Raw genomic sequence first — 26,026 nt, 5'->3', positions numbered from 1 at the left:
ATGACATTTAATATATGTTCACTAGCTTTATGGGTGATCATAATACATATCACACGCCACAGATGTCTGTCCAAAGAAAAAGAAGTCAATAATTCAAAACTTTCAAGTTTAAATTGATGGAGAGAGAGAGAGTATAGAATCGCGCATCATGGGCCACAAAATCCAGCGCCCAGCTGAATAGTAGGATCTGCTCCCTCGTGAGTTTAGTGATTTTTTTTCATAGGACTAGCTGTAATCGAATAATAGACTCAAATTCAATTAGGCTTGTTGAGTTTGATGTTAATCTAATTTAAATTTCAGGGTAAGTTTAATAAGTTTTCAAACTTGAATTCGATTAATAAAATATTCAGCTCAAAAGCTCACAAGATAGAATATGAAAATATATTAATTTTTCAAACTTTTGATTTAAACTCGAAAAAAAAAATAAATTCTAATTGAACTTGAACTCGATTATATTATAAAATATAAAATTATATTAATTTTTCAAACTTCTGAGTCTGAATTTAAACAAAGAAATAGAATTCAAATTGAACTCAAACTTGGGTTTGAACATACGAGTATGTTATTCAAACCAAGCCAACACAAAGTTTGAATCGGCGATTGTACCCACTTATGGGGTAGCCCATACCCCACATACTTATAACCCACCAACCTTGGTGGTAGTGGTTAGAGGATTTGGAATCCAGATCACCTGCCAACAAAATAAACTCCAACACCCACCCAACATGATCTGACACTTTAATTCTCATACATGCAGGTCCCACTTTTGTGGTGAGTTCCAATCTCATGGTGAGATGTATTGTGTCAAAGCATGTTGAGAATGTGTTGAACATGTTTTGTTACAGGAGATCCCAACTGGAAGATTTAATCCCTAAGTCTCTGCTACAGTTAGTCAGATAGCTTACCAATTGAATCACTATTAAGATTATATTTGGTTTGAAGGAAAATAGAGGGAAAAGAAAGAAAAGGTAGGGAAACCTTTACAAAACGTATATAGGTTCCTCTGTCTTTCCCTTTCTTTCCCTACCTTTTCCTTCAAATCAAACATAGTTTTAAGAATTCCGATGGGCTCCCTCGATGGGCTCCCTATGGAATACGCCCCACAGCCCATCTCCCATGCATGGGCAACATCTACCTTTACAAAGTGGCTTTTGATTTTACAAGTACAGCCCCACCTAGACAGCCCATAAGTAAAGCCCAAAATTTTCCATCTTAAAACCAAAAACATGGCTTTCTGCTGAAGTTTCTCTCAGTGGCTTCTTCAAAGCATCTCAAAAAAAGATTCAGCGCTTCCAATCAGGCCCTAATTGCATTTCAGCTTAAAAAACGATTTTTCCATCTTCAAACGGGCCTGAACAAAAGTTAAAGCAAACCATGATCACGCATCTAATGTGACTGCACTTAATTGAACACCGTCAGGCAATTAATAATCACTTTCTCTCTTCCATCTCGTTCTTCCTCTAACTTTGTTTTTCCTATCTACTCTTCCTTCGCATTTTCGAGCAACATCCCAGACCATTACGGATTCTTATGATCACAATTCATCATTTTTTCAGGTTCTTTCTCTCTCTCTCTATTTTGGGCAATTCATGCGCACATTAGAGTGGTCCAGGTCTAATTTGGATTCTTTGTTAACAATTTTAGATAGAGTTGTATTGCCACTGGAACATTCCATTTTATTGGATGCAAAAGCTTGTGAAACTTCAATTTTGCAGAATCTGATGCTCGAATCAAATAGTTATATTGTCCAATAAAACTGGTTAAATTTTATATATATAGTGATTATAATGATCAGAGACAGTCCACTTTGCCATACACTAGTAGTTCCCCGGGCTACGGCTGCCCAGTTAAATTTGGCCATCTCACCCATGGAGGATGTTGAACTGCAACACTTGATGACGTGACTGAATTTGAGGTTGCAGCCTAATAGCAAAGAAGGAATTTCATTAGAGGATTCCTTGTTCGCAAATCCATCATATTAAAGAATAGCATGGTAAGCATCATTTGTATTAGAAAGTAGTTAAGCCCTCCCCATGCAAACCAAATGGAGGGGCTCATGATTTTTCATATAGAGAGATTCATAATCTTCTATCTTTTTGTGAATCATGGTTTTTGTTTGTGATTTTTCATATTGATGCATATCACTTTTTGAACCCATTGAAACATTGTTTACATTGGAGTTGGGGAGTGCCAGAGTAATGCCTCTATGTTTATAAATAACCCCCCCACCCACCCATAAATTAATACAAAATACAAGGTTTTGTGCTCTACATATTTGTCTTTACAATCCTTCCAAACGGAGTCTTAAAAACTCAATTTTGGAAGAATATAGATATAAATATGTATATTGCAAATATAAGACTTAAAAAATATTGTATACAAGATTTTGCACTGAACATATTTATATTTACATTGAGTACAAAATACAAATATGTAGAGTGTAAATACAGGTTTAGTAATATAAAACTTGAGCCTTAGAAACGGAAAACGCAATATTTTATGTTTCATTTTCTTTATGAATCTAAAGAAAATGAAATTTAAATATCATAAATAGAACTAAATCAGATGTTTCTTTGAGAATAAAATTGCAATAGTAACTATGTAATAATAAATAATTAAGATGATATTTAAATAATTCCTTTTTAAATTAAAAAGCAATATTATTGGAGAGAATAAATAATTTTAGTACTGATCTAACTTGATATGCAAAATTGTCCTTGGAGAAACAGAACATGAGAAGGAAAACAGGAAAATGGTCATTGAATTGGATTGCACTATTGAAATTGACTAAGGCTATGTTTGGAAATAGTACAAATGCAAATATGTACAGTGCAAATGCATATAAAATAATAAGGTTTTGCACTCTACATATTTATATTTGTACTCCTTCCAAACTCAGCCTAAAGGAATTATTCTTCCAGGTCATGAAGTCTATGCTAATCATTCAAAACGATTTTTCTCACATCGATTCAGTTTATCTGATGTTGCATTTAAACAACTAGCCACATCAATGCTTGTTCATAAACATGAAGAATCATGTATTTTAATGCCCATGTTTATGCAAAAAGCCAAAACACCCACACAGAAGTAGTGCATAGATATCTGTGTATTAAGGAATCACCGTGATTGGTTAATAGATTTGGATTCCTCTAAGTCAGGCTGAGTAGGATTGGTCAATCCTAATTCCTAACCCAGCCTTTCAACCTGATATGTGGAACCTACAACCCTAACAGGGTTGGCCTGATTTCTCTACCTTTATCAAAGTTCTTATTTAAGGGTTGAGGTAAATTCAGTTTTAGCATATTATATATGTAAAAGGACATAATTATCATGTTTTTTTAAATATTTTTCTTTAAATTTAAAATTATCCATGCATATATATATATATATATATAAATACACATATACATGTATATCACATACATACATATATACATATAGATAGATAAAGTAGTAAGTAGTAACATACATAAATAAATATTATTCATATAATATCTATACACTCAAATATGAATCTAAGTCAGGTTTGGGTTGGCCAAGGCTTCAACTCTAACCCAACTCAAAGTTTACAAGTTAGGTTCATGCTTTTCGACCCTAATTTTAATTCGAACTTTTAACCCTACCTAACCCTCAGGTTGGGTTCAGGCTAACCCAGCCCACATAGCCTTAATATTGACGCTGGAGAGGGGGCACCGGGGCAGTATAACACTTTTGCATGTCGTAATCAGGCAAAAAATTGGGGGTCTACGACAACTTTTCGAGTCCGAATCAGGTAGACACGTTAAATGAGCATTTTCAATTTTTTTTTGGCACTTATTCCTTGAAATACCCCTAACCTACCCTTGAAAAAAAGATTAAAAATAACTTTTATCAGAATATTTATAAAGTGGTTAATAAATGTGCTTCCTATATTATGCCTACTGGATCCTGTCCCCAATTTTTCAGGTTACACTGGATTGAGGGTAGCAGTTGCATGCTCAGAAAGGGATGCGAATAATTATGCTCAAACAAATTGACAAGGAAACACCACGATCCAAAACAGTATCCAAGTTGATGCCACATTTGGCAATTGGATGCCGATGCCCTGAGTATGGAGTAAGATAAGCGACTTGTCAAGAAATAGTGTCAGTCAACAGGCTGAAGATAGAATATTCTTGTCCATACAGAAATTACCTCTTCCGTGCAGCCTACATTGACAAACTACACTGGTAGTAGGATATCATCAATCAGACAACCATCAATATGATGATCCATGCAACCCTCCTCCTTTAAACAGGTTTGGGACTGGCAATGTAAGACAAAGTTAATAGTAGGATATATTAAATAAATTTTGTGGATACTAAACAGGTAATCAAGTAATGTATGACCTTAGACAGGAAGGCTATTTAGTTCCATTATAAGATGCCAAAGAATATATTCTTTCAAGATTGAAAAATTGAAATTCCTATAAATTGATCGATCATGGTTTTTAGAACCTTTGTAATGCTTAATCCATTATAGGAAATGGCAAGCCGGGAGTACGCCTGGTGTCTGCCCCTGTACAAAGCCATTGTCAGAGGTGACTGGAGCAGTGCCAAAGTTTTCCTTGACAACCATGAAGGTGCAGTGAGTGCCAAAATCACTGTGGCAGGGGACACTCTTCTTCACATTGCAGCTCAAACAGGTCAAGTTCAAGTAGTAAAAGAGCTAGTGAAGTTGATGCCGACAGAAGCTCTAGCAGAGAAGAACAATCTTGGCGTTCCAGTCCTCTCCGTTGTTGCTGTAGGTGGGATGGTTGAGATGGCAGAGATCATGGTGAGAAAGAACAAAGATTTGGTGGGAATAAGAAATCATTACCAACTAACACCAGTTGTGATGGCTGCTTTTCATGGCAACAAGGAAATGGTGCATTATCTTTACCCACTGACGAGAGATGAGGATCTATGTCCAGAAATAAGTAACAATGGAGCAACACTTCTCACTGCTCTAGTCTTCTTTGATTTCTATGGTAAGAAATGTTGTAGTCTATACTTTATAGCAAATCTCTCTCTCTCTCTCTCTTACAGTCTATCTGTAATTATTTCTCCAACTGCAGATGTAGCTTTGGATCTAGTCCGGCGCTACCCAAAGTTAGCCATCACCACAGATATCTATGGAGAGAGACCCCTGAATGCACTAGCTGGAAGGCCTTCTGCATTTGAAAGTGGAATTCAATTTGGAACTTTATCAAGATGCATCTACCCTTGTTTGTGTCTCTCTATCCCTAAACATTTTATATCCATCTTAACAATTTTGTAGACTACGCATACAATCTGCGGGAAACATGCTATCTACCATGTAGTCGGCAGATCTAATCTGAATGGACAAGTTAAATTGATGGTGCAGAAAAACAGAGAGCTCTACTTCAATGCCAATGTAGTTGTAGACAATAATCATGATAGAACTAGACCTGTTGATGGGCTAGGCTTTGCCTCTTTATTAACAGAATACGCTTAGGCCCGAGCCTGAGCCAGCATGACCATTGGGCCTAGATCTTGAGTCTGAGTCCGATCCTAAAGCCCGGGCCCAAGCCAAAGCCCACCCTGGAAACTGGACAAGAAGATCTTTTAACCAACAACAAAATTGATTTATTTATAGTAAACGATCTCAGAACCCAAAAATACAGAAAGACCTCACTATGACTTGAGAAAAGAGAATATGAATATAGAAAAAAATATTATATATTTTTTATTATATAAAATATTATCAGACCAAGATTGGGCAGGGCTTTTCTGTGCGCCTGAAATCATGTCCAAGTCCAACAAAGAACAGGCTGACGCCCATCAGGCTACCCGGCCCGGCCCATAAACAGGTCTAGACTGTATTATAAGACAAGTTTCAATAGTTAAACATCACAAATGAAATGAGATAAATTAACTGTCTTTAATTGCATCACTAATTCCTAGTCCAGTTGGTTTAGTAGTCTTTCATCGTGAAAGAATTGGATTTGGCTGACATTGTATATAAAATTTATAAGTCGGTGGTTGCTTCAGCTGGTTTTTAACTATTTCAACGGTGGAAAATTTTACTCATTTGTTCATTTCCATCTTTTCTATTGATTCTGAAATTAATCAAAACATCTATCATTTGACAATATGTTGAAGGAGCTTTTTAACAAAATTATGGACCTAATATCTCAAAATATAGATCATTCTCTCATCCACCCCTAAATCCCTAATTAGATAAAGGAAAGATTCCCATACTATCTTTTACCAAAACATTGTCTGTACTCTTTCACAAGAGTTGGGATTTCCTACCAACAAAATGCGTCCCAATTAATCCTTTAATGGGTACCATTTTGTTATAGTGGTTAATGGTTTGTAATTGATACTGTTATCATATTTTGAAGATATCCGTTTGGAACCAAGTAGTGGAGCTTGTTTCATCAAAGTTGACATTGAAAATCTTTCCATGGCATATAGAGGTTCTCTCTCTCTGAAACTAAAGTATAAAAACATGAAAGTAATAAAACTGTAAACTTCGAATTGATCACTCATGCTCATAACGTGTATAGTTTGCTTTTGCAGTGCTTGGAAAATCTCCTGGACTGATTGGAAATGCGTTCAAGAGATTAGGTATGAAGCTTGCAATTAGTACCTTGTCAGTTACATTCATCCTTAGAGATTGCAAAGTGTTGTCCTGATGACTTCGTTCCATCTACAGTCCCATTCATGAGGCATTTATACGATGGAAAATTGATCCATCTCCAAGCAGTTGAACTGCTGAAACACTTCTGTGATCAAGTCTCCACGCTTGACTACCCACCAATTGTAGAGAATGGGGTGATGGCTGCAATATTCCGAGCCACCCAATTCGGAATTGTTGAATTTATTATAGAGATTATTAGTATATGCCCTCATCTAATCTGGAGCACTGATGAACATGATCGAAACATATTTGAAGTAGCAATACTATACCGCCAAGAAAAGATTTTCAACCTCATCTATGAGCTAGGAGGACAGAGGAATGAGCTAGCAAGTTATGTGGATGAAGAAGGAAACAGCTTGCTGCATGTAGCTGGATTGTTGGCACCTCCTCATCGACTCAATGAAGTTTCTGGTCCAGCTCTACAAATGCAACGTGAACTACAGTGGTTCAAGGTGCTAATTCTTTCTCCATAGTAGAGATAAGTATCTTCTGCTGAAACACTATCCTATGACACATCCATTGTAGATTGGCTTAGCCTTGGCTTTTCACTTATTAGAATTTACAAGTTAAAAGGCATTAAAAAGTTAAAACCAGAAGTGTTTAATAAATGCATGACCTTTGGCATTGGGCACCTGTTAGGCTGCTTTACCATTTCCATCAAGACCTTGGTTGGAAGGGCTTAAGCTTTGGTTGAGGCATTCAGCTGCTTTAGCTCAACGTTTGGGAGGGCTTTCACGCAAAAGCTTCTAGCTTTGCAAGGTGGGCCCTACACGAAAAGCCTAGAAGCTATGTTTGGTAAAAAAAAACCAGTAAGCCCCAATATGATTCATTCAGTTATAAAATTGACTTTTCAATGAAGCTATTTTAGTAACTTCTTCAAATTTAAAGTGGCTCAGTCAACAAAGTTCAATCAAAGCTGAAGCCCTCCCAAATGTGTTCTAAATGCCACTGAGGAGGTTCCACTATATGTCATTTTGACCAGATTCTAAAGAATCATTTGAAAGGGAGCCTGCAAGCAAAAACTCTGTGCACATAGAATACAGCTGCACATTGGGAATACCTCCCCATGAATGGAGCGGCTGGATTCCATGTTTGCAAAGTGTGTGCAGAGTTTTTGCTTGAAGAGAATTAATCCCATAGTTTTGAAACTTGAAAGGAACGACATAGCAAAGACTGGGTGCTTTTGACAAGCAAAATCACTAAAATTTAGAAATAGACACTAAAAGCTTAAAACAAGGTCTTGATTGAGAACAATGTTGAGACAGAATTCATGTAACCGAGCTTAAATAGTTGGGATTAAGGCAGAATCAGGTTGTATGTTTTGATCCTTCTATTCACTGCATAATTGTTTCCTGATGCTTAGTTTTTCTCACCACAGGAAGTTGAAGCAATTGTACAGCCACGATGTACAGAGCTCAAGAACTTCCAAGGTAAAACACCCCGCGTATTATTCAGCGAGCAGCACAAGGAGCTGGTTAAAGAAGGGGAGAAATGGATGAAAGACACTGCAACATCATGTATGGTTGTGGCGACACTCATAGCCACTGTTATGTTTGCAGCAGCCTTCACTGTCCCAGGGGGAAATAACAGTAACACAGGGATTCCCATCTTCCTAGAAACCAATTCCTTCATGGTTTTCTCCATATCAGATGCATTAGCACTTTTCTCTTCCTCCACTTCAGTCCTCATGTTCTTAGCCATCTTAACTTCACGCTATGCAGAAGATGATTTTCTCAAGTTCTTGCCACAAAAGTTAATCATTGGACTATTCTTCCTCTTTGTCTCCATAGTGGCCATGATGGTAGCCTTTGGAGCAACCATCTTTATTATACTTTGCCACAGAATTGTATGGCTCACTATTCCCATTACTCTTTTGGCTAGTGTCCCTGTCACCTTGTTTGCCTTACTGCAGTTTCCACTGTTTATTGACATGATTGTTTCTACATATGGGTCAGGGATCTTCAACAAGCAAACCAGAAATCTATATAGGTGCATCACATAAAACAATGTATGAAACACTTGTAAACCAGAAATCTGTATTTATTTTGAATGTATGGAACACTTGTAACAGGAAAATTAAAATCTTGCTTTCCTTCAATTTCATACACAGAAGACAGAACATCTTCCTAATTTTATATTCTTGAGTTGTTTTGTTTGTTTGAATATGATTATAGCTGTTGAATAAATCTTTGATATTATAAAATGCTTTAATTATCAGCCCTATCAAAAGTCAATGAGCTCCCAAAGTGAGAGCGAAGGAAAAGGAACTCAAATGGAAAGGAAAAAGAACTGAGACTTCTATAAAACTCAATGTAAACTGAGAGGGTGAACAACATGAATGTTTTTGTTTTCATTTTGTTTTTAAAATTACCACATCAGCAAAGAATTGATTTGAAACAAGTTCCTGCACTATGATTCTAAATTTTACTTTGAGAAGAAAAAACAAGTTGGTTTTGTTTCAAATAACAATCCATGTTTTTGAAACTATTAAAACAATATTTTCTAAAATAAAAACAAATTTTGGAGTACAAATTTGAAATGATCTAACATGATATCAATCATCAGATTCAAACCAGAAATTCAAGAACAAATTTTTAGTTTTGATATTTAAAAAAAAAAAAAAAACACATACAACCAAGAACATATTTTCTGCATTTTTCTTTTAAGAACCAATTTGTGTTCAAACCACAAAGTTCTGATTTATTTCTGTAACTCACAACGGAGAAAACAATTCACAAAGGAGAACACCTCCTGAATAAAATTAGTGTAACATAAAAAAGATCCTGGGAGTCAGAATAGAATTCTTCTCCAATAGTTTGACTAAGATGGTGTTTGGTATCAATGGCGTTTTTCAGAGCAACGATGCCAACCTAACGCCAAGTAGGCATTTAACATAAAAATGTCCCATTTATCAAGAAAAAAAACACACACACAAAAAATGATGTTTTCATATTTATGGGTGAATTTTTACTCTTTGGCATTTAATGGCGCTGAGTTATAAGAAAGCGTTTTAAGGCAACTTTTCATTCATACATTCATTCATTCATTTCTTTCTTTCCTTCTTTCTTTCTTTATTTACAAGGCAATTGATTAAGAAAAAGCTCAAATACAATCTCTAACCTGATAAATAATTAAATATATAATATTAGAAGAATACTTTTTATGCAAATTTTATGTAATTTTCTTTATTTTTTTACATTATTATTTATTTTTTATATCTTTGTTCTATGATGCTACAGGATGGCCCATTTGACCCAGACAATTGAACCGCAACACATAATCCAGATGGAAAAGTAGTTTGACTTCTGTGTCATTTTTAAAACGTTCAAACGATAAGATCAGAATGACCAAGCCCAGCCGATTTTTGAATTGATGTTGCTGCACCCCCAAAGGACTCCTTAAACATCCCAGCATCCCAGTCTACTTAATCATGGTGTTTTTTTTATTTCTCAAGATAATTGAGCTGACTTAAAATAGCTTATTAGCGGTAGAAGTTTTCGATGATTGGATTGGGAAATTTTGGTTCTTTACTATCTTTTTCCAAACAAGGAATTATAATTACTTTAAGTATGAAATAAATCAGCTGGAAAGTCACCAGGAGATTGGTTTGCTATCAAAAGGATTGTGAACAAAGAACTAATCAGGGGTTGTAAAACTAACCTGAAATATTTGCAGACATTTCCTTGATTAAAAAATTAAAAAAAAAAAAAAAAAAAAAACCCACGTAAGTTGTTGCCTTGAGAAAACTACCTTCCAATTTATCCTCCATTTAAAAACAAGGCCCTCGCATCATTTTCTACCATTTCGTTTAAATTTTACTCCCCACTGACTACAAAAGCTCGGCAGAGGAGCAAAAGCTTTTTTCTCTAGAAAAGAACATCTGAAAGAGAAAGAACTCAAAAAGCAGCACAAGTGCACAACTCGTCCTCATTTTCCTTCAATTTCTTGTTTAACAAATTTCAATTACATGAAAAGCATTACTTAAATCAGGTCTTTCTGCCCTTCTTGACTTGGCTGTTATGGTACTGGCATCCAATGCCTAACGAGTAACATACAACTAGAAGGTTCAACGGTGTCATGTGAAGCTAAAGGCACAGCTGCATACTATTCTCAAATTCAGAATCCAAAAACTTAAAAATTCTTATCTGCATAGTTCATATGAAGTGGCAGGAATGTCTATGAGAAGGTTTGGAGTTCTATGGAAGGAAACAAAATTACATTTATCTGTGCAAAATTTTTGGAACCCTGAATCTTGATGTTAGCAATATGCTTTATGAAGTGTAATGGCTTCATGGAGATAAAGAGTAAAAGGAGTATCTTTAAATACGTTGTTGAAAAGATACATATACCTGAAACATCCAGCCATGTACTGGCAATAATAAATGGCTTACGCCATTGTAAACATATGTGCTGAATTAGGCATCTTTGAGGAATTGGTGGATAGCCTAAACTCCGCTGAGAAAAATTGGGAGATACATCAGGCAACAACAGCGTTTTGCAGGGGAAGAAGCAACAACAGAGAAAATCAGGAAATTTTTGTTTTGAATCCTTTTTCTTTGACATTTCCCCTTCCTATAATTTCATACTGCCAATGGGTTTTCACCCCATGTCTCTTTCTTGAGAGAGATGAGACACGTATCAAGGTAAGTGGAGGAGCAGACAAACACATTAATTTTGGCAAATTATAATTGTAATTATAATTATAATAACAATAATAATAACGATGATGATGGCTTAAAATTTTCTTCTTGACTTATCCACCCTGAGTTTATCCTCCCCTAATTAAACGAAAACAACATGATGATGATGATGATGTTTTTTGGGAGATTGTTTGACCAGGGGATAAGCTAAGGGTGGATAAGTCAAGAAGAATAATTCTACACAGTTGGGTTAAAATGTGGACCTAAAAATTAAAAAGTTTTCAGCCAAGGAAAATCCACAGAAACATCCCCCTCCCCCTCTCTTGGTTGCCAACCTAGTAGTAATTTTCCCAATTAACACATTCAATCCGGATTGCTTACCACTTTAAAGCTACAGGATGGTTTTTTGAAAAAAAAAAAGAAAAAAGAAAAACAGCCTGTAGTGACTGGTTGGTACAAGTTTTTCCAGTATCACATCTTTCCGGTATCATGGTCAAATCCTAGTTATAGCAACTCTTAAGTTTCACAATAACAAAAGAAACTTTTTTTTTTGGTGAAAAAGAAATTCATTCCGTTAAACCATACTCGGAAACAGAGTCAAAACGTAATACAAAGAAAGGAGAAAATTTAGGACTGGAGACATCAATAGACCTAACAAGAGGAACAAATCTGACTCAACCAAGCGGGGGCAATGGAAACCCAGCAGCCATTGGGAACACTGTTGCTTGCCAGTGTTCAAAAGTTGAGCTTGAAGTCAGTTCAATGGTTTCAACTCTAGAGAAAACAAAGAAAGGGGACTGAAACAATACATGCAGGTGACTCTCGAAATAGGAACTCAGATGTTTGGCATGACAATTTTAGGAATTGTTACTTCACCGATGAAAAAAAAAATAAACCAATTCAACTGAGATTTTCATTTCATCAAAGATACCAGCTTTTCTCACCTATAGAATTCCATGCCCTATAGGATAGATTTGGGAATAATTCTGTTTTCACTCTCTAACCCCTCAACATGTAATCAGAACCAAAAACTCAAAGAGTCTCTCTAGTGTCCTCTCTTTGAAGTGAAACCTGTGCCCAGTTTCTCTATCAGAAAATTACGTTCCTGGATTGATTCTATCATTATGTTCAAACCATGTCTACTGCTTTTCCGAAAACTATCTTTCTTTTGATTGGAAATGGTAACTTTCTTTAATTAATAAAGTATTAATATATACAAAGATTCCCTTGTAAAACCAACAGTGGATCTCCATGGACACCACCCACACATGTACATAGAGAAGTCCATTGATGCTGTGTATATTAGGGGTCCTCAACAAAATATGATGGATGGGTAATAAGACCCCTGAACCCTTTAAAGTAAGTCTATGAGTGAAACATGCCTACTGCTTTTCTCAAAGCAATCTCTGTATTGTCAGCCTTGGGTCAATTCATGCATTTCTTTCACTCCAAATCTACTGTGTTCTCCATTTTGGGTACAAGTCTAGCAGATCAATTCCACTGATATTAGAGGTCACGATGAGTTAACCTCTGAAGTTCAAGATAGAATCATTAAACATTTGATGACCCAAGACCATTTTGTATTGCATTGATGGTATTCACAACTAAATTAATCATTCAAAGTTACTAAAAAAGAGGGCTTATTTTAAACAGGTGGCAAGGTATCTAGGTCAAATTTTTCCATGAAGAGAGGATGGAGAGAGGAATTCAGGGACTTCAATTTCCATATGTAAGATCCCTAGGTCATTCAGGGAAGCAAACTAAACTCCATTTTATACACATATATAGGGTATTTATTGTTTGGTGCAATGGTAAAAATTCAGACAAGTGTGATGACATGGGCCTAAGACCAGCCACTTCATGCAAAATAAAATATGTAAATGTTGGTCTGTATCCAGTCCATCGTTCCCAAGACCTTGGATAACTGGAACCAACATTGTATAATGGCCCTTTTAGCTAGAGGAGAGATTTTGACAGGAGACAGACCTTGGATATCCAGAAAACAGTTTTAATAATTCTGGGTGGTCAGATGAGTGCTGAATGTGTCTGGAAGAAAGGAATGCCAACTCTGGGGTGTGCAAATGCCCAGAAAATAGTTTTTATAATTCTGGTTGGTCAGATGAGTGCCAAATATGTCTGGAAGAAAGGAATTGCAATGACTTGTCAGCCATTTCCCTATCCTAAAGCTATGCCATCTGAGAATGGTTCACAGATGTATCAAAGGCTTAGAGACAAAAGCCATTAAGAAACAAAAAGAATATAAAGCAAATAGAGATAAATTGTGGACCAGATAGAAATTGGAAAATCACAAAAGAAACACATGGAAATACATTTCTTGCAAGGGTGGGTAGCTTCAGAAACCGGGAAAATTTTCAATTGTAAACTTGCATACGTTTATAAGAATATCTACTAAGAGTTAAAGTAAGCACCAGTAAAGAATTCAAGAGTTCCAGAGAATGAAATTACTTAAAGCTGTCTTTTGCTGGGTTGGCCTCGTTGGACACTATCAATGGTTAACAAGGTATCAGATGAGAAATCATGCCGAGATGTCTGCATGGTTGCTAAATTGGCCAGTATTTGAAGCAAATCATAATTACCATCAGTGTTTAAGGCAAGGACTAAAGGCAACATACTAGGTCCTCTAGATGCACAAGGACCAGGGGTAAACCTTGAAGGATGAGGGCTAATCTTCATGAGACCTCATTTTCTTTGCATAGACCCTTATCTCAACAATCTACGATCGGCTACATGAATCCTGTTTCGCCAACCATATATGTTTCTTTGCATAGATAGAAACATAAATATAAATGAGAATATAAATGGTTTAAAAATATCTATAAATAGATTACATATTTAGATGACATAAGCATATTGATTTAACCAGAACAGATAAAGACCAAATTCAAGTAAATGTATTCTTTTGTTAATTTACAAATTAAAACATAATGAGTTCTAGTTATTAATTAGTACGAGAGGGTCAAAGCAACCACTGGCTTCAATTCAAATAAACAGTCACTAAGGAAACACAAAATTAACCATATTGCATTCCTAAACAATCTATCACCCATACTAGAGAAATTCCTAATGCAAAGTAAAAGCTCACTTTTACTATGGCTTCACCGCAATGTTGTCTGCTGTCTACCATCAGGGATTGCAATCAGAACTATGGGTTTTGAAGACCTCAAGAAAGGAACATCACATCTGAAATAGCCCTTCCTCTCCAACTGTATTATTTCTCCACACTTCAAATTTCGCATGTTGGAGTCCCCAAGAGCTGCAGTCTCCTTCTTTGTGCATGGATTAAGAACGTCTAGGAAATCTTCCCCTTCTTCCAGCTGCAGCATACATTAAAGAAAACAATCTCATTAAAGGAGAAAAAAGACGTTATGAGTTTCTTCATTGGAAACAAAGGAGGGGGGAAGAAAGAGCATAAAAGACTGGATTTTGCAACAATTTTACTAGTGGCATTCCCTGAAAGAAGAGTGGAGTTGTGGGTTTTTTGTCCTTGTTCTGATGTCAATTGGAAGATTATTTTGACTCTAAAATGGACAAGGATATGATATTCTTTTTTGACTGGTTAGACAAGAATATGATTTTCTCCAGAGACACACCACTCCCAAGATTTCATATTTGAGGAAAGCAACTAGGCAAATTTGCAAATGCTTGTATATGTGATTTTGTTCATGAGTTGTCAGTTAATTGGCATACCTTCTTCTTTGTAATCAGGTAGTCGTACTCGACCAGTGAGAGATTAACCAATTCATCAGTTTCAGGAAGCCATGTAAGCTTCAACTTTGTGGTCTTAACAGAACCTTCAAGGTGCAATACTCCCCTCAGCTCTACGACATTTCCATCCTGGTCCCTTATGATATCCTTTACTATTGCATTTCCCCAATCCATTAAAGTAATCTCTTCATTCACAGATACAGAGGCTGCATCAACATTATCTATCCATATCCTCTTTGTGTATGTAGTAGCTTTTAGTCCTGCACCTTCAAATTTTTTATGCTTTGGAATGATACGAACAAAAGGCTTCTCAGGACCATCAGTTAGGGTCAAAAGAACACGCCCTTCATCAAGAACCGCAGTGTGCCTAGGACATACAGGATCGATAATCTTTTTGTTAATGGTCCACAATTTGTCCCATTCCATAAGATTCAAATTTTTAGATGCCCCCTGGGAAACAAAGCAGATATTAATCTTCAGGCAGATAACAAAATCAAGTATATCAGATGATTTTTTTTTCTTTATCAAATAATTAAACTAAGCTTGATGAAATATATTATAAGCATCATCGTGCATGTATCCATGCAGAAAACATGCCAACAATTGAATAGCCAGCACCTATATGTAGTTGATACAGATAATAATATATACAAACCAGCAATCATAATCATTTATCACACTTTTTTTTGATAATTAATCACATAACAGACTCTTATGAATGGTCAAGAAATACAAGGGGCCCATTGTTACTCTTAAGAGTAAACTATGTATTTTCTTTAAACTTATTTCTGATATATTAATGGAACATTTCATGGATTAGTTAAGAATCAGAAAGTAATGCAAAAGAAAATCCAGAAAAAGTCAAATAAATATTAGATGACAAGGAATCAGGTAAACTCTGTAGCTGATGGCCTAGCGAAGGCTGGTGTTCACAGGGTTTACCTTTTTAGTGATAGTTCTCCTCCTGTATAACTCTTAGAATCTCTAGCCTCTTCTTGTACATCTTCTAATGTACTCTTTGTTTCTTTAGAATAAAGTTACCTTTTTCTCAAAAAAAAAGCAAAAAAAGGAATCAGGTTAATCTTGATCTTATAGCTTTGTGGGGCATCACCACTGCAAATGCATCCCAGATAATTGCATAGTGTGGCAATGGATTAATAACTTCCTCCAACATACAAAAAGGCCTCAAATAACTCCTTTGAGGGCATAGTTGTCAAGGCAATGCCTAGGCGGGCGCCTATTCGACAAGGCACCCTTGGAGGCTCGGCTCGCCTAATCGCCAAGTAGTTTTCTATAGCATGTTATAAAAAACTTTTATATTCTTAATTTTTTGAGGTTATAATTATAAAATAGACATTTTTAAACTAAAATATTCATTTTGTGTGTTTATATACTAATTTCCTTTTATTATTTTCTTATTTGTTAGGGTTCAATCAACACAAACATTGTTAAATGCTGTATTGAACCCTCAAAGACTTCAAAACCTGAACCAATAAGCAAGGAAGAACATAAAATGTTGTCCAATCAACACATTTTCTTATTTTTCTTTACTAATTTTGTGTGTTGTCCAATCAACACTTTAACATGAAGTTTATACTTTTCTTATGAAAATTATGGATATTTATTAAGGAAATATGATTATGGAACCTAGGGAACTACCATAGGATACATGTTTTTTACTTAAAAAATCCATCGCCTAGGTGCAACTAGGCGACAAGGTGCCCCCCTGTCGCCTAGCCTCGCCTTGGCGCCTTGAAAACTATGCTTGAGGGGTGTGAATTGGTTCCCATGTCAACATAATTACTATTATAATGTCCATGGCATATTTTCCCTAGGAATAACTCATTCAGGCACTCTTCTATGAGATTTTAACTCTTCTTAAGGGCAATATGTCTAAGCTTGGTTAATTAATAATTGGTAAATTATTTATTAAATATTTTTGTGAAGCTAAGACAACTAATTGGAGAAGGTAAGACAGGGCTCAACATGAGCTCCTCGTTCAGCTGGATCCCAAGGTAGGAAAATGAAGTTGCAGATTCCTTAGCTGACAGTTGGGGTTTTCTTTTACCTACCCAATAAAATTCCAATTACTGCTTCTTATTGGAAAAGCAAAATCATTAACTTCTATTCATTTTATGGCTATATATATGCACTCCCAAATTGTTGTATATACTCAACACAGAGTCTAGGTTGAAATTTTAATTTTTACACAGTATGAAAATATCACCAAATTGTAGGCATTTAACTAAAATAACTTACCTGTTCAAGAATGAATTGTATCAAGGCCTCAATCTTCAAACCCCTACGTACTATTCCTTGCACAGTGGGGAAACGAGGATCATCCCATCCATCAACTTTTCCATTCTGAACAAACCACAGAAGCTTACGTTTGCTAAGAAGTGTATATACCATATTCAGCCGGCTAAATTCATAAATTTGGACTTTGCGCAGTCCCATATCCTCAAGAATTCTGTAATACTGTGCATTCCGATCATGGTACTCACTAGACCTAAGAGCATGTGTAATACCTTCAATAGAATCAACAAATGGGCATGCAAAGTCATATGTTGGATATATCTTATACTTAGACCCAATGCGATGATGAGGAACTGGGTTGCAACGATAATAGACTGGATCTCGAAGTGACTTGTTAGGGTCCTGCATGTCCAACTTGCCACGGAGACAACATTGCAATCCCCTTTCAGACCCTGCAATCATTTCCTTCCATAATTCCGTGTTCTTCTCAGGACTATTGCTCCGGCATTTGGATTCAACTCCATCCATCCTTTCTTTCTGCATCTGCTCTCTTGGTGTATCATCAACATACGCCTTCCCTTTAAGTATCAACTTTTCAGCCATTTCCATCAACTGGGGAAAATAGTCTGAAGTATACGTTACCTTTTCATACTTGATACCGAGAGTCTCAATATCTTTTAGTAGGTTTTCCACAAACTCATTGCTCTCTTTAGCAGGATTTGTGTCATCAAAGCGAACAATAAACCGGCCTTGGTATTTTTGGGCAAAATACTGGTTCATGAGTGCAGCTTTTGAGTGCCCAATGTGAAGATATCCACTAGGCTCTGGTGCAAAGCGTAAGCACACCTCTCCAATTTTGGCATCAGGAAGGTCTACTTCAGGTCTGCTGCCACCTTTTCCCTTCTCAGTGACTTCCCCATTCATGCTTGATGATTGATTGACAATCTGTTCTCTTTCCTTTGTTTTGGATGCTGTTACCTTGCCTAACCCTCTTTTGCCAACATAGGTTGCTGTGACTTCGTTCAAAACATCATATTCTGTTACTATTGAATTGAACCAGCGGACTAGATTTTGATATTTCTTTGACTTCCTTAAACTTTCCCATCTTTGGCCACTGCCTGTGAACCACAAAGTAAGAAAGTGACACTAATAATAAAACACAACAAATATCTAAGCTCAGGTCCATGGGAAAGAACCTCCACCAAAAGAATGGCAGTGAAACATATTTGGAGGGGTCTAGGAGGGATTCCTCCAGGACAGGGAAATCCCTCTATGAACTGCTCTTTCTAGTTGCTTTTACCTACTTTATGACAATCAAAAGGACTTCCATATAGTGAATAGTTCTGATTATTTGACTGAATTTATCTTAGAATATGAGGAACGCAAATTCCATGCAGGTGTAGTATTGTGGTTCCAATTAGACAAGGATGCAAATGATGTCTGATTGAGAAAATCTAGATCTGATCTAGATTATTAGATAGATCAAATTCCAAGTTTTGAACTTCATAAAAAAGGTGGATGTGAATTGAGTTTCAGATGATGGATCAAGGATTTGACAAACTAGTTGGGGAGGGGAGGGTAGCTCGTTAATGCAGGAAATAGGACCAAGGTGATATTAAATAGATATACTAAGCACAAGCTTTTACCTGCAAGACCTGACCAGATCGCTATGTCTGCAATTGACAGGCCAGTACCAACTACAAAAGTCCTCAGTAAAAGATAGCCATCAACATAACTGCAGGCACTCTCAAATTCAGAGCCTGATGAGAAGATGGAAGCATATTCCAACCATTGATCAATCTGAGGACAATTGTTGAAAAAATAAAGAAACAAAAATTAGCAGCAGTTTTCATTGAGTGGGAAATAGAAGTTGAAGATAGTAGAAAACTCAAAATGTATGTCGTGTTTGGCACATATAGCAAAAAAAACCTGGCCTGATTCTAGTGGATCCTGCCCATAGAAGTGGGGAACTATTGCTACCCGACCAAGATAGCGTAAAAGCACATTGGTGCCATCCAACTTCACTCTGTAAAACAGGTTTTCACCAACAAATAGTTAAAATAGGAGTATCAGCATCCTTTCCGTACTACTTTGACTACTCTAAATGAATAAGCCAACATTCATGTGTCTAGAACATAGATGATTGTTGAGAACAAAAGCAAAACCCATAACTTCTGAGAATCCAAATAGTTTCTAACAGAAATACAATTGTTTATAGACTGTGAACAAGCCAATATTCATGTGTCTGGACTCTGGAACTTAGAGAATTCTTGAGAACCCATAAAAGTAAAATCCAGAACTTCCGGGAATCCATCAATCCAAGTGAGTTACACAAAGCATAGAAGTTGTAGTTGGTAAAAAGAAGTGCAAATTCCTTTGCTGATGCTTTAGCGAAACAAGGGGTGGGAACGGATCAAACTTTCTGGGCTGTGTTGTAGCTAGAATAATCAGTTTTCATCACAGAGGGAGTTGAGAGAGCTTATCCCTCTCTGTGGTATTCCTTTGTAACTAATATTTAATATTTTTTATCTTAATGAAAATTTTCTCTTATTTGGATGGCATACATGTACATATAAATTGAAAATATCATGTTGATCACACAATTAACAAAGTAGAATCTACTGAACACAATATAAGATTTTTTTTGTTGAAAAAGGTAAAGTATATTGACAGTATCTACTGAAAACAAGGGAATGTCAAGAAATATTCCAGTAATATTCAATGTTTTAAAAGCACAAGGTGCAGGGGCCAATTTGCACCCAAGGCACGAGGCACAAGGTGAGGTACACACCTTTCTTCTTCTCTTTTATAAAAGAAAAAGTAGTCATATTCCGTAACCCAAGTGGGTAGGATTTAAGGCAATCAAGATCAATGTTAAGCGCAGAGCAATCAACTCAAAACTGAACCAGACCAAGTGTAAGCTGTCCAGTTCAATTTTCACTAGTTGGATTCTACTAGGCCGAGCTAAAATAATACAAGAACCTTATCTAATATCTTAAATAGGATAAAGCATCAAAAACAGATTGCTGCTTTTAAACATGGTCAATGAAAAACAACCCCACTTCAAGTGATTCAAATGCTAAAAGACAAATGAAAACAGGATATAATGGAAAAAAAAAACTATATGAATTCTACAAAATCCACTTGTTAAGGTGATCATTCTACAAAAACAAAGATATGATTCAAATGCTAATAGTTTCTTGAAAAATCAGCACTATCAAGAAAATTTGGCATCAACACCAATGAAAAATAAGCTAAAACCAAAATTTTATTTCATTTCTCCTCTTCCTCTTTTACAGCAACAGTATGGACTTAATATAGACTTATTTCCTTAGACCCCTACTCCTAATTATACCCTAATTCATGCCTATAGCTGGACTGCCTTCAAAGCTGACTAGAACTCCTAGAAAACCTTCTAAAGATTGAATTTTTTAAACGTTACAAGTTTAATACAAATATCTAACAACGAAACCACTTTTGAAATCTACCAAGATAAATACCAAAGACTACTGGAACTCTAAGTCAAAACTTAAAACAACCAGAAAGAATAGCAATCCCGTCACGGAGTTGGATGCACCTAAACCAGTCATAACATGCTCAATTCATAGATAAATAATTGAATAAGCTTTTTAATGATACAAAAGTCAAGCGAAATAGTTGAGTGATGGGGATCGGTCCAGGCACTATAAGACCTATTCTCGTAAAAGAAGGCCAACAAATCTGATTTGGCATGGGGAAGATCTTGGGACTTGGACTGACCTGGTCAGGGGTATTTTCGTCATTTTGAACAGTCCCATGTGGGCTTGGACTATAGCATCTTGTTCCTCTAGCTTGGTAGTGCTTCTCTGTCGATTTTCAGTTTATGTGCATTAGTAGGTAGAAAATTATTATGTTTCTTGATGCACAAGACAAGGAATGGCTTTTTTTTGTAATTATGGTGAACAGTATTGGCCACACAAGTTACCCTATAAATAGATAGATGTATTCTCTTCCTTTTGAAGCAAATGAAGATATCTTTAGAACTCTCTTGCAAGTTTCCTGTATGGAGTGATTCCTACAAACCCTAGAGTGATTATAGGACCCTTGGAGTGATTCTCTCTCTCTCTCTTGTGATAGTTTGTTCCAGCCCTACTGCATCAGTTTGGTATTAGAGCATCAGGTTTCAAATGGCTCGTTACCATGGGAGAAACGTGGGAGGAAGATTAAGTGAACAAGCTAAAGAAGAGTTGCTTGCACTTATTGATCAAGTAGACACCCTAGAAGCTCAAGTCAAAGTGTTGATGGAAGACCAAGAAGAGAAAAACAGCACTGGTATTCCACATGGAGGAGCTGAAGCAGAGGGTTCTAACACCAATAGCCTTGCTGGTCAACATGTGAACCACCCACTAAGGACCGCCATCAAGGCCCTAAGGTCTCGAACTGGTTGGCAGAACTATCGGGATGATATTACTAGTAAAGTGAAGATAGAAGTTCCTAGTTTTATAGGTGATATCAATCCATGAGCTTTCTCCAATTGGTTGGCAGAACTAGAGGAATACTTTGATTGGTTTGATATGTCAGATAAGAGAAAAATTAGGTTTGCTAAACTTAAACTTGTAGACCATGCAAAAGTATGGTGGAGGAGTGTGGAGAAGAGATTACAGGATATGGGTAAGCATCCTATCACCTTTGCAAGGCTGAAGGTGAGACTGGTTGACATTTACTGATTTCCTGCTCTGTTACTAATCACATTTGGGAGTGGTGTTCGTCTTTGTTTGGATGCAAATGATCTCCTCCACCAGATGTACAGAGACTTTTTGCTCCATCCTTGTTCAGCTGATCGAAAAAAAGAATGAAGAGTCATGTGGAGATGTCTCAGGGCTGCTGTTTGCTGAACTATTTTGGGAAGAAAGAAACGGGAGAATTTTCTCAGATAGGGAAAGAAGACTGCCAGAAATTCTGGAGCCGATTCAGATCAGAGTGATATATTGGCTGAAGTCTTTGGCTCTTTTTAAAGACTTTTTAGCAAATTATATGCTCAGAAATTGGAAGGAAATTGCCAGTTCAGCTCCGATTAAAGATGCATCCCTACCCTCTTGGACTCCTCCTCCTCCTCCTCCTAGTGGTTTTATCAAACTTAATTTTGATGGAAGTAGCATAGGTAATCCGGGTCCATCAGGTACTAGGGGTGTCTTAAGAAATGAGGAGGGAGTGATAATTGCTCTGTTTTGGGAGCCAATTGGAATGGGTGATTCTCTTAGAACTGAGATTTCAGCTGTTATCGAAGGAACTCAAAGGGAAATTGAACTGAACATCACCAAATGGTCATAGAAGGTGATTCTAAACTGGTAGTGGATTGGCTGAGAATGATACTGCTAATTTTTGGAACTACAGCAATGAGAAGAGGAAATTTAATTGGTTAACCAAGAATATTGAGGTGAATATGAGTTGGGTTAAAAAAAGTGCTAACTCTTTTCCTGATGGGTTATCCAAACAAGGAGCATCTAGAGACTCTTTGTTCTGGGCTATCTTGTAATTTTTCTCTTGTCTTGTTATTATGGTTAGGTGAGATAAGAGAGTTTATCTCCCTCTTCCTGTACCTGTTTTTTTTCCTCTCTACTTCTAATGAAATCTGCGAGTTATTGATCAAAAAGAAAAAGATATGAAGCACTACTTGGAGGAGAAATATTTGCCAAATGACTTCCAAGATGCTCTTCATGATGAGATGATTGACATTGAGGCAAGGCAGTTTATTTGTGTCTGAGTACATGCAAAAGTTTGATAAGCTTACTATTAGATGTCAGTCTATAGAAAGTGAGAAGCAAAAATGATGACTGCACCAGTTTATAATGTACATGATGCTTTTCAGATGGCTTTTAAAATAGAAAAGAGCTTGCAGCAAGTGAGCAGTAGGAGGTGCCCCCCTGTCGCCTAGCCTCACCTTGGCGCCTTGAAAACTATGGTAGACAAGTTCTCAAAAATAGTCCACTTCATACCTTGCAGTAAGACATCAGATACCTCACATGTGGCAAACCTATTCTTTAGAGAAATTGTTCGTTTACATGGTGTTCCTGCTACTATTGTTTCTGGTCGTGATGCTAAGGTTATGAGTTATTTTTGGAAGACACTTTGGAAACTCCTCAATACAAAACTGAAGTTCTCATCTTCTTTCCATCCTCAAACCAATGGACAAATTGAGGTAGTTAATAGGAGCATCAATGATTTGCTACATTGCTTAGTTGGTGACCATACTTCTAGATGGGATCTCATCCTACCTATGGCGGAATTTGCTTATAATAGTTCAGTTAACAGGTCAACTGCATAGTTGCCTAGGCGACTAAGCACTTTTTACTGCTCGCCTTGCCCAAACGCCAACTAGTTTTTGTATTATACTTTACATTATTTTATAATATTTTTATATTTTTATACTGAGCTAAAAATATTAAAATAGATGGTGATACACCATAGCATTCTTTATTCTCACTTCATAAACCGATGTGAATTTGTTAGATTGTTGTATTGTAAGGGTTCGAATGATACAAAGTAGTTCGAAGAGTTCAAAGAGTTCGAAGACTTGAAGGAACACCTAGAGCAACCAGAATCGATGGGACAATGACTTCATCTTGTAAACAACAAATTGATCGCAGGTATGTTCCTCCGTCAGCACCTTCTCCTCCTCCTCCTTCTTGCCATCACTCATCAGAACCTTCTTTTTCTAAGATAGGAAATAGCCCTCACCGCTTCTTAAATTTTTTATTGTTTTCCTTCCTTTTCTAGAACAAAACCAGGGGTTACACCCCTTCTCCTTCTTCATTTGATGCTTTTGTTTTCTTATCTTTTCCCTGAAACAAGAACAGGGGCTCTGCCAGATCATCATCATCATTTTCAATGTTTTCTTTATTTTTCTGATTTTTTTCTTTATTCGCCACATGAAAGAAATCCATGATGAAGTTAGACACAAGATTTTTTTCCTCCCTCCCTCCCTCCCTCCCCCTAAAAGATTTTATTTAATTAGTCAGGTGGATCCTGAGAATGATCAATACTAACCAAAAAGAAGGTTCCTACACCATTGTATGTTCAAAAACCCATCCCCTAGCTTCTTCACAAATTTCTTTCTTAATTTTAACAATCCACCAAGAGATGACTTCACAGAAATTTGGAATTTGTTTGAAACAAAATCATCTCATTTGGTTCCTCTTAACATTTTAACGCATAAGTTCATCATCTAAGATGGATTCATATTCAAATTTTTTGTAAAAATTCAGAACTAAACCTATAAATCCATATCTTGAAATCTTAAATTGGCCTTATAAGCATTCCATTATAACTCCATTTTGAGGATGAACCCTTGCATTCCAGTATTTTGTTTAACATGTATCATTACATTCAAGTATTAAAAGAACCTAATGAAATAATTTCTTTTCATGGTTTTGACTCACAACTAACAGATCCAGCACGCCAGTCAAAATCCCAAGTTTTGAAAACTGCATGGCATAATAGCAACAAGAACAACAACCAACATTCAAATCTATAATCCATATTGGCAACAACAACGACCCAAAAAATGATAAATGCATTCCAACCCAAAGGTTTTTCTTTTCTAAGCCATGGAAATGGAAATACTACAAAAAACACTAATCCCTTTCATCCAACAAAATCCCTAAACAAGAATACCATTAAGGAAATGAATCCTTAAAGAGACGAACAAAATCTCCCAAATGCGAATATACAAATTTAGAAAGATCCAGCACTCCTCAAGCAGGGCAAGATAGAACACTAACCGCCAATATATCATGAAAAAATATCAACATTAAGATGTATACTCTATTTTACACAATTAACAAAGATCAATAATTACCGATCAAAAAAAATCACATGCAAATTGCACACATTTCAACTCAAAGTTGAAAAAAAAAATCTATGACAAAAGCATAAATCATAACCATTATAGGCAAAGAATTTGTACCCAGAAGGGAATTGGAAACTAGGTTTCGATCCAGTAGGAAGGCTCGAGTCGAGCTTTAGAGAGACCCCTCCAATCTTTGCCGCCGCAATGACCGAAAGCGGCGGAGCATCTGCCGGAAACGCTAGAATTATCTCCGTCATTTTCTGCAGACAAAGAAACCAGTACAGAAACGATGACAAGAGTTTAGTTCCTCGCCCTCAAATATGGATGTAAAATGGAGAGTTCCTCAGACGGATTTGATTTTTCCGGTGGGTGGTCTTGGAGACCGCTTGTTTTTGGTAAGAGGCTGCTTGTTGAGTCAAAAAGATAGTGCGGCTTAACCACGCAGAAATAATTCTTCGTTCTTCCCTTGTTCCCCTGTTTCCTGTGACTAGAAAATGGAAATTATTCAGTAGGGTTTTGGCTCCAGCGAAGAGAAACAAGTCTTGCTCCGATAGGATCCGTCCGGATGGAGCGACGTCCGGATCCGCAATGTTGTTCGACTCGACACAGACCGGATGGTCGGACCGAAACAACCGGAAACGCCAGTTGAAAACAGTTCTTTGATTGCCCACTCTTTAGACATGCTTTGTTAACATGTCTTTTTTCTTCCCTTTTGAGCTGATTTCGGTGTGAAAATGCTTTAAAAATCAATCTGCAGTCATTTTTAAATTTTTTTTTATTTTGCTATATAAATCACATGACCAAGGTTCAAAAGGGAAGATAAACTTTTCTTATTTTATTTTGTTATATAAATTTTTCATGTTATTTGCCCAAAGCCTCATGCATTGGGTTGTCCTTTTATAGGTAGAGC

The 26,026-nt window shown here is 36.5% G+C and overlaps 2 protein-coding genes across 2 annotated transcripts; one reads left to right on the top strand and one right to left on the bottom strand.

Annotated features, from left to right (window-relative positions):
• Positions 1–1,488: 1,488 nt before the first annotated feature.
• LOC104596864 (uncharacterized) lies at positions 1,489–14,066 on the top strand. The gene is made up of 7 exons (XM_010258190.3): positions 1,489–1,556; positions 4,501–4,987; positions 5,075–5,224; positions 6,368–6,442; positions 6,546–6,593; positions 6,682–7,118; positions 8,045–14,066. The coding sequence occupies exons 2-7, from the start codon at positions 4,504–4,506 to the stop codon at positions 8,666–8,668; spliced, it is 1,818 nt and encodes a 605-aa protein (XP_010256492.2). The 5' UTR covers positions 1,489–1,556; positions 4,501–4,503; the 3' UTR covers positions 8,669–14,066.
• Positions 14,067–14,207: 141 nt separating this feature from the next.
• On the bottom strand, positions 14,208–25,626 carry LOC104596688 (Glutamyl/glutaminyl-tRNA synthetase, class Ic). The gene is made up of 6 exons (XM_010257939.3): positions 25,234–25,626; positions 19,218–19,314; positions 18,935–19,088; positions 17,292–18,406; positions 15,015–15,482; positions 14,208–14,641 (listed from the first exon to the last, which is right to left on the bottom strand). The coding sequence occupies exons 1-6, from the start codon at positions 25,371–25,373 to the stop codon at positions 14,423–14,425; spliced, it is 2,193 nt and encodes a 730-aa protein (XP_010256241.1). The 5' UTR covers positions 25,374–25,626; the 3' UTR covers positions 14,208–14,422.
• Positions 25,627–26,026: the final 400 nt, after the last annotated feature.

The sequence above is a fragment of the Nelumbo nucifera genome, chromosome 5, assembly GCF_055504915.1.
Source record: "Nelumbo nucifera cultivar China Antique chromosome 5, China Antique-T2T, whole genome shotgun sequence".
In the NCBI taxonomy this organism is placed as follows: Eukaryota; Viridiplantae; Streptophyta; class Magnoliopsida; order Proteales; family Nelumbonaceae; genus Nelumbo; species Nelumbo nucifera.
Note: the sequence above shows the minus strand (reverse complement) of the source record. Positions and strands in the feature narration are given on the sequence as shown.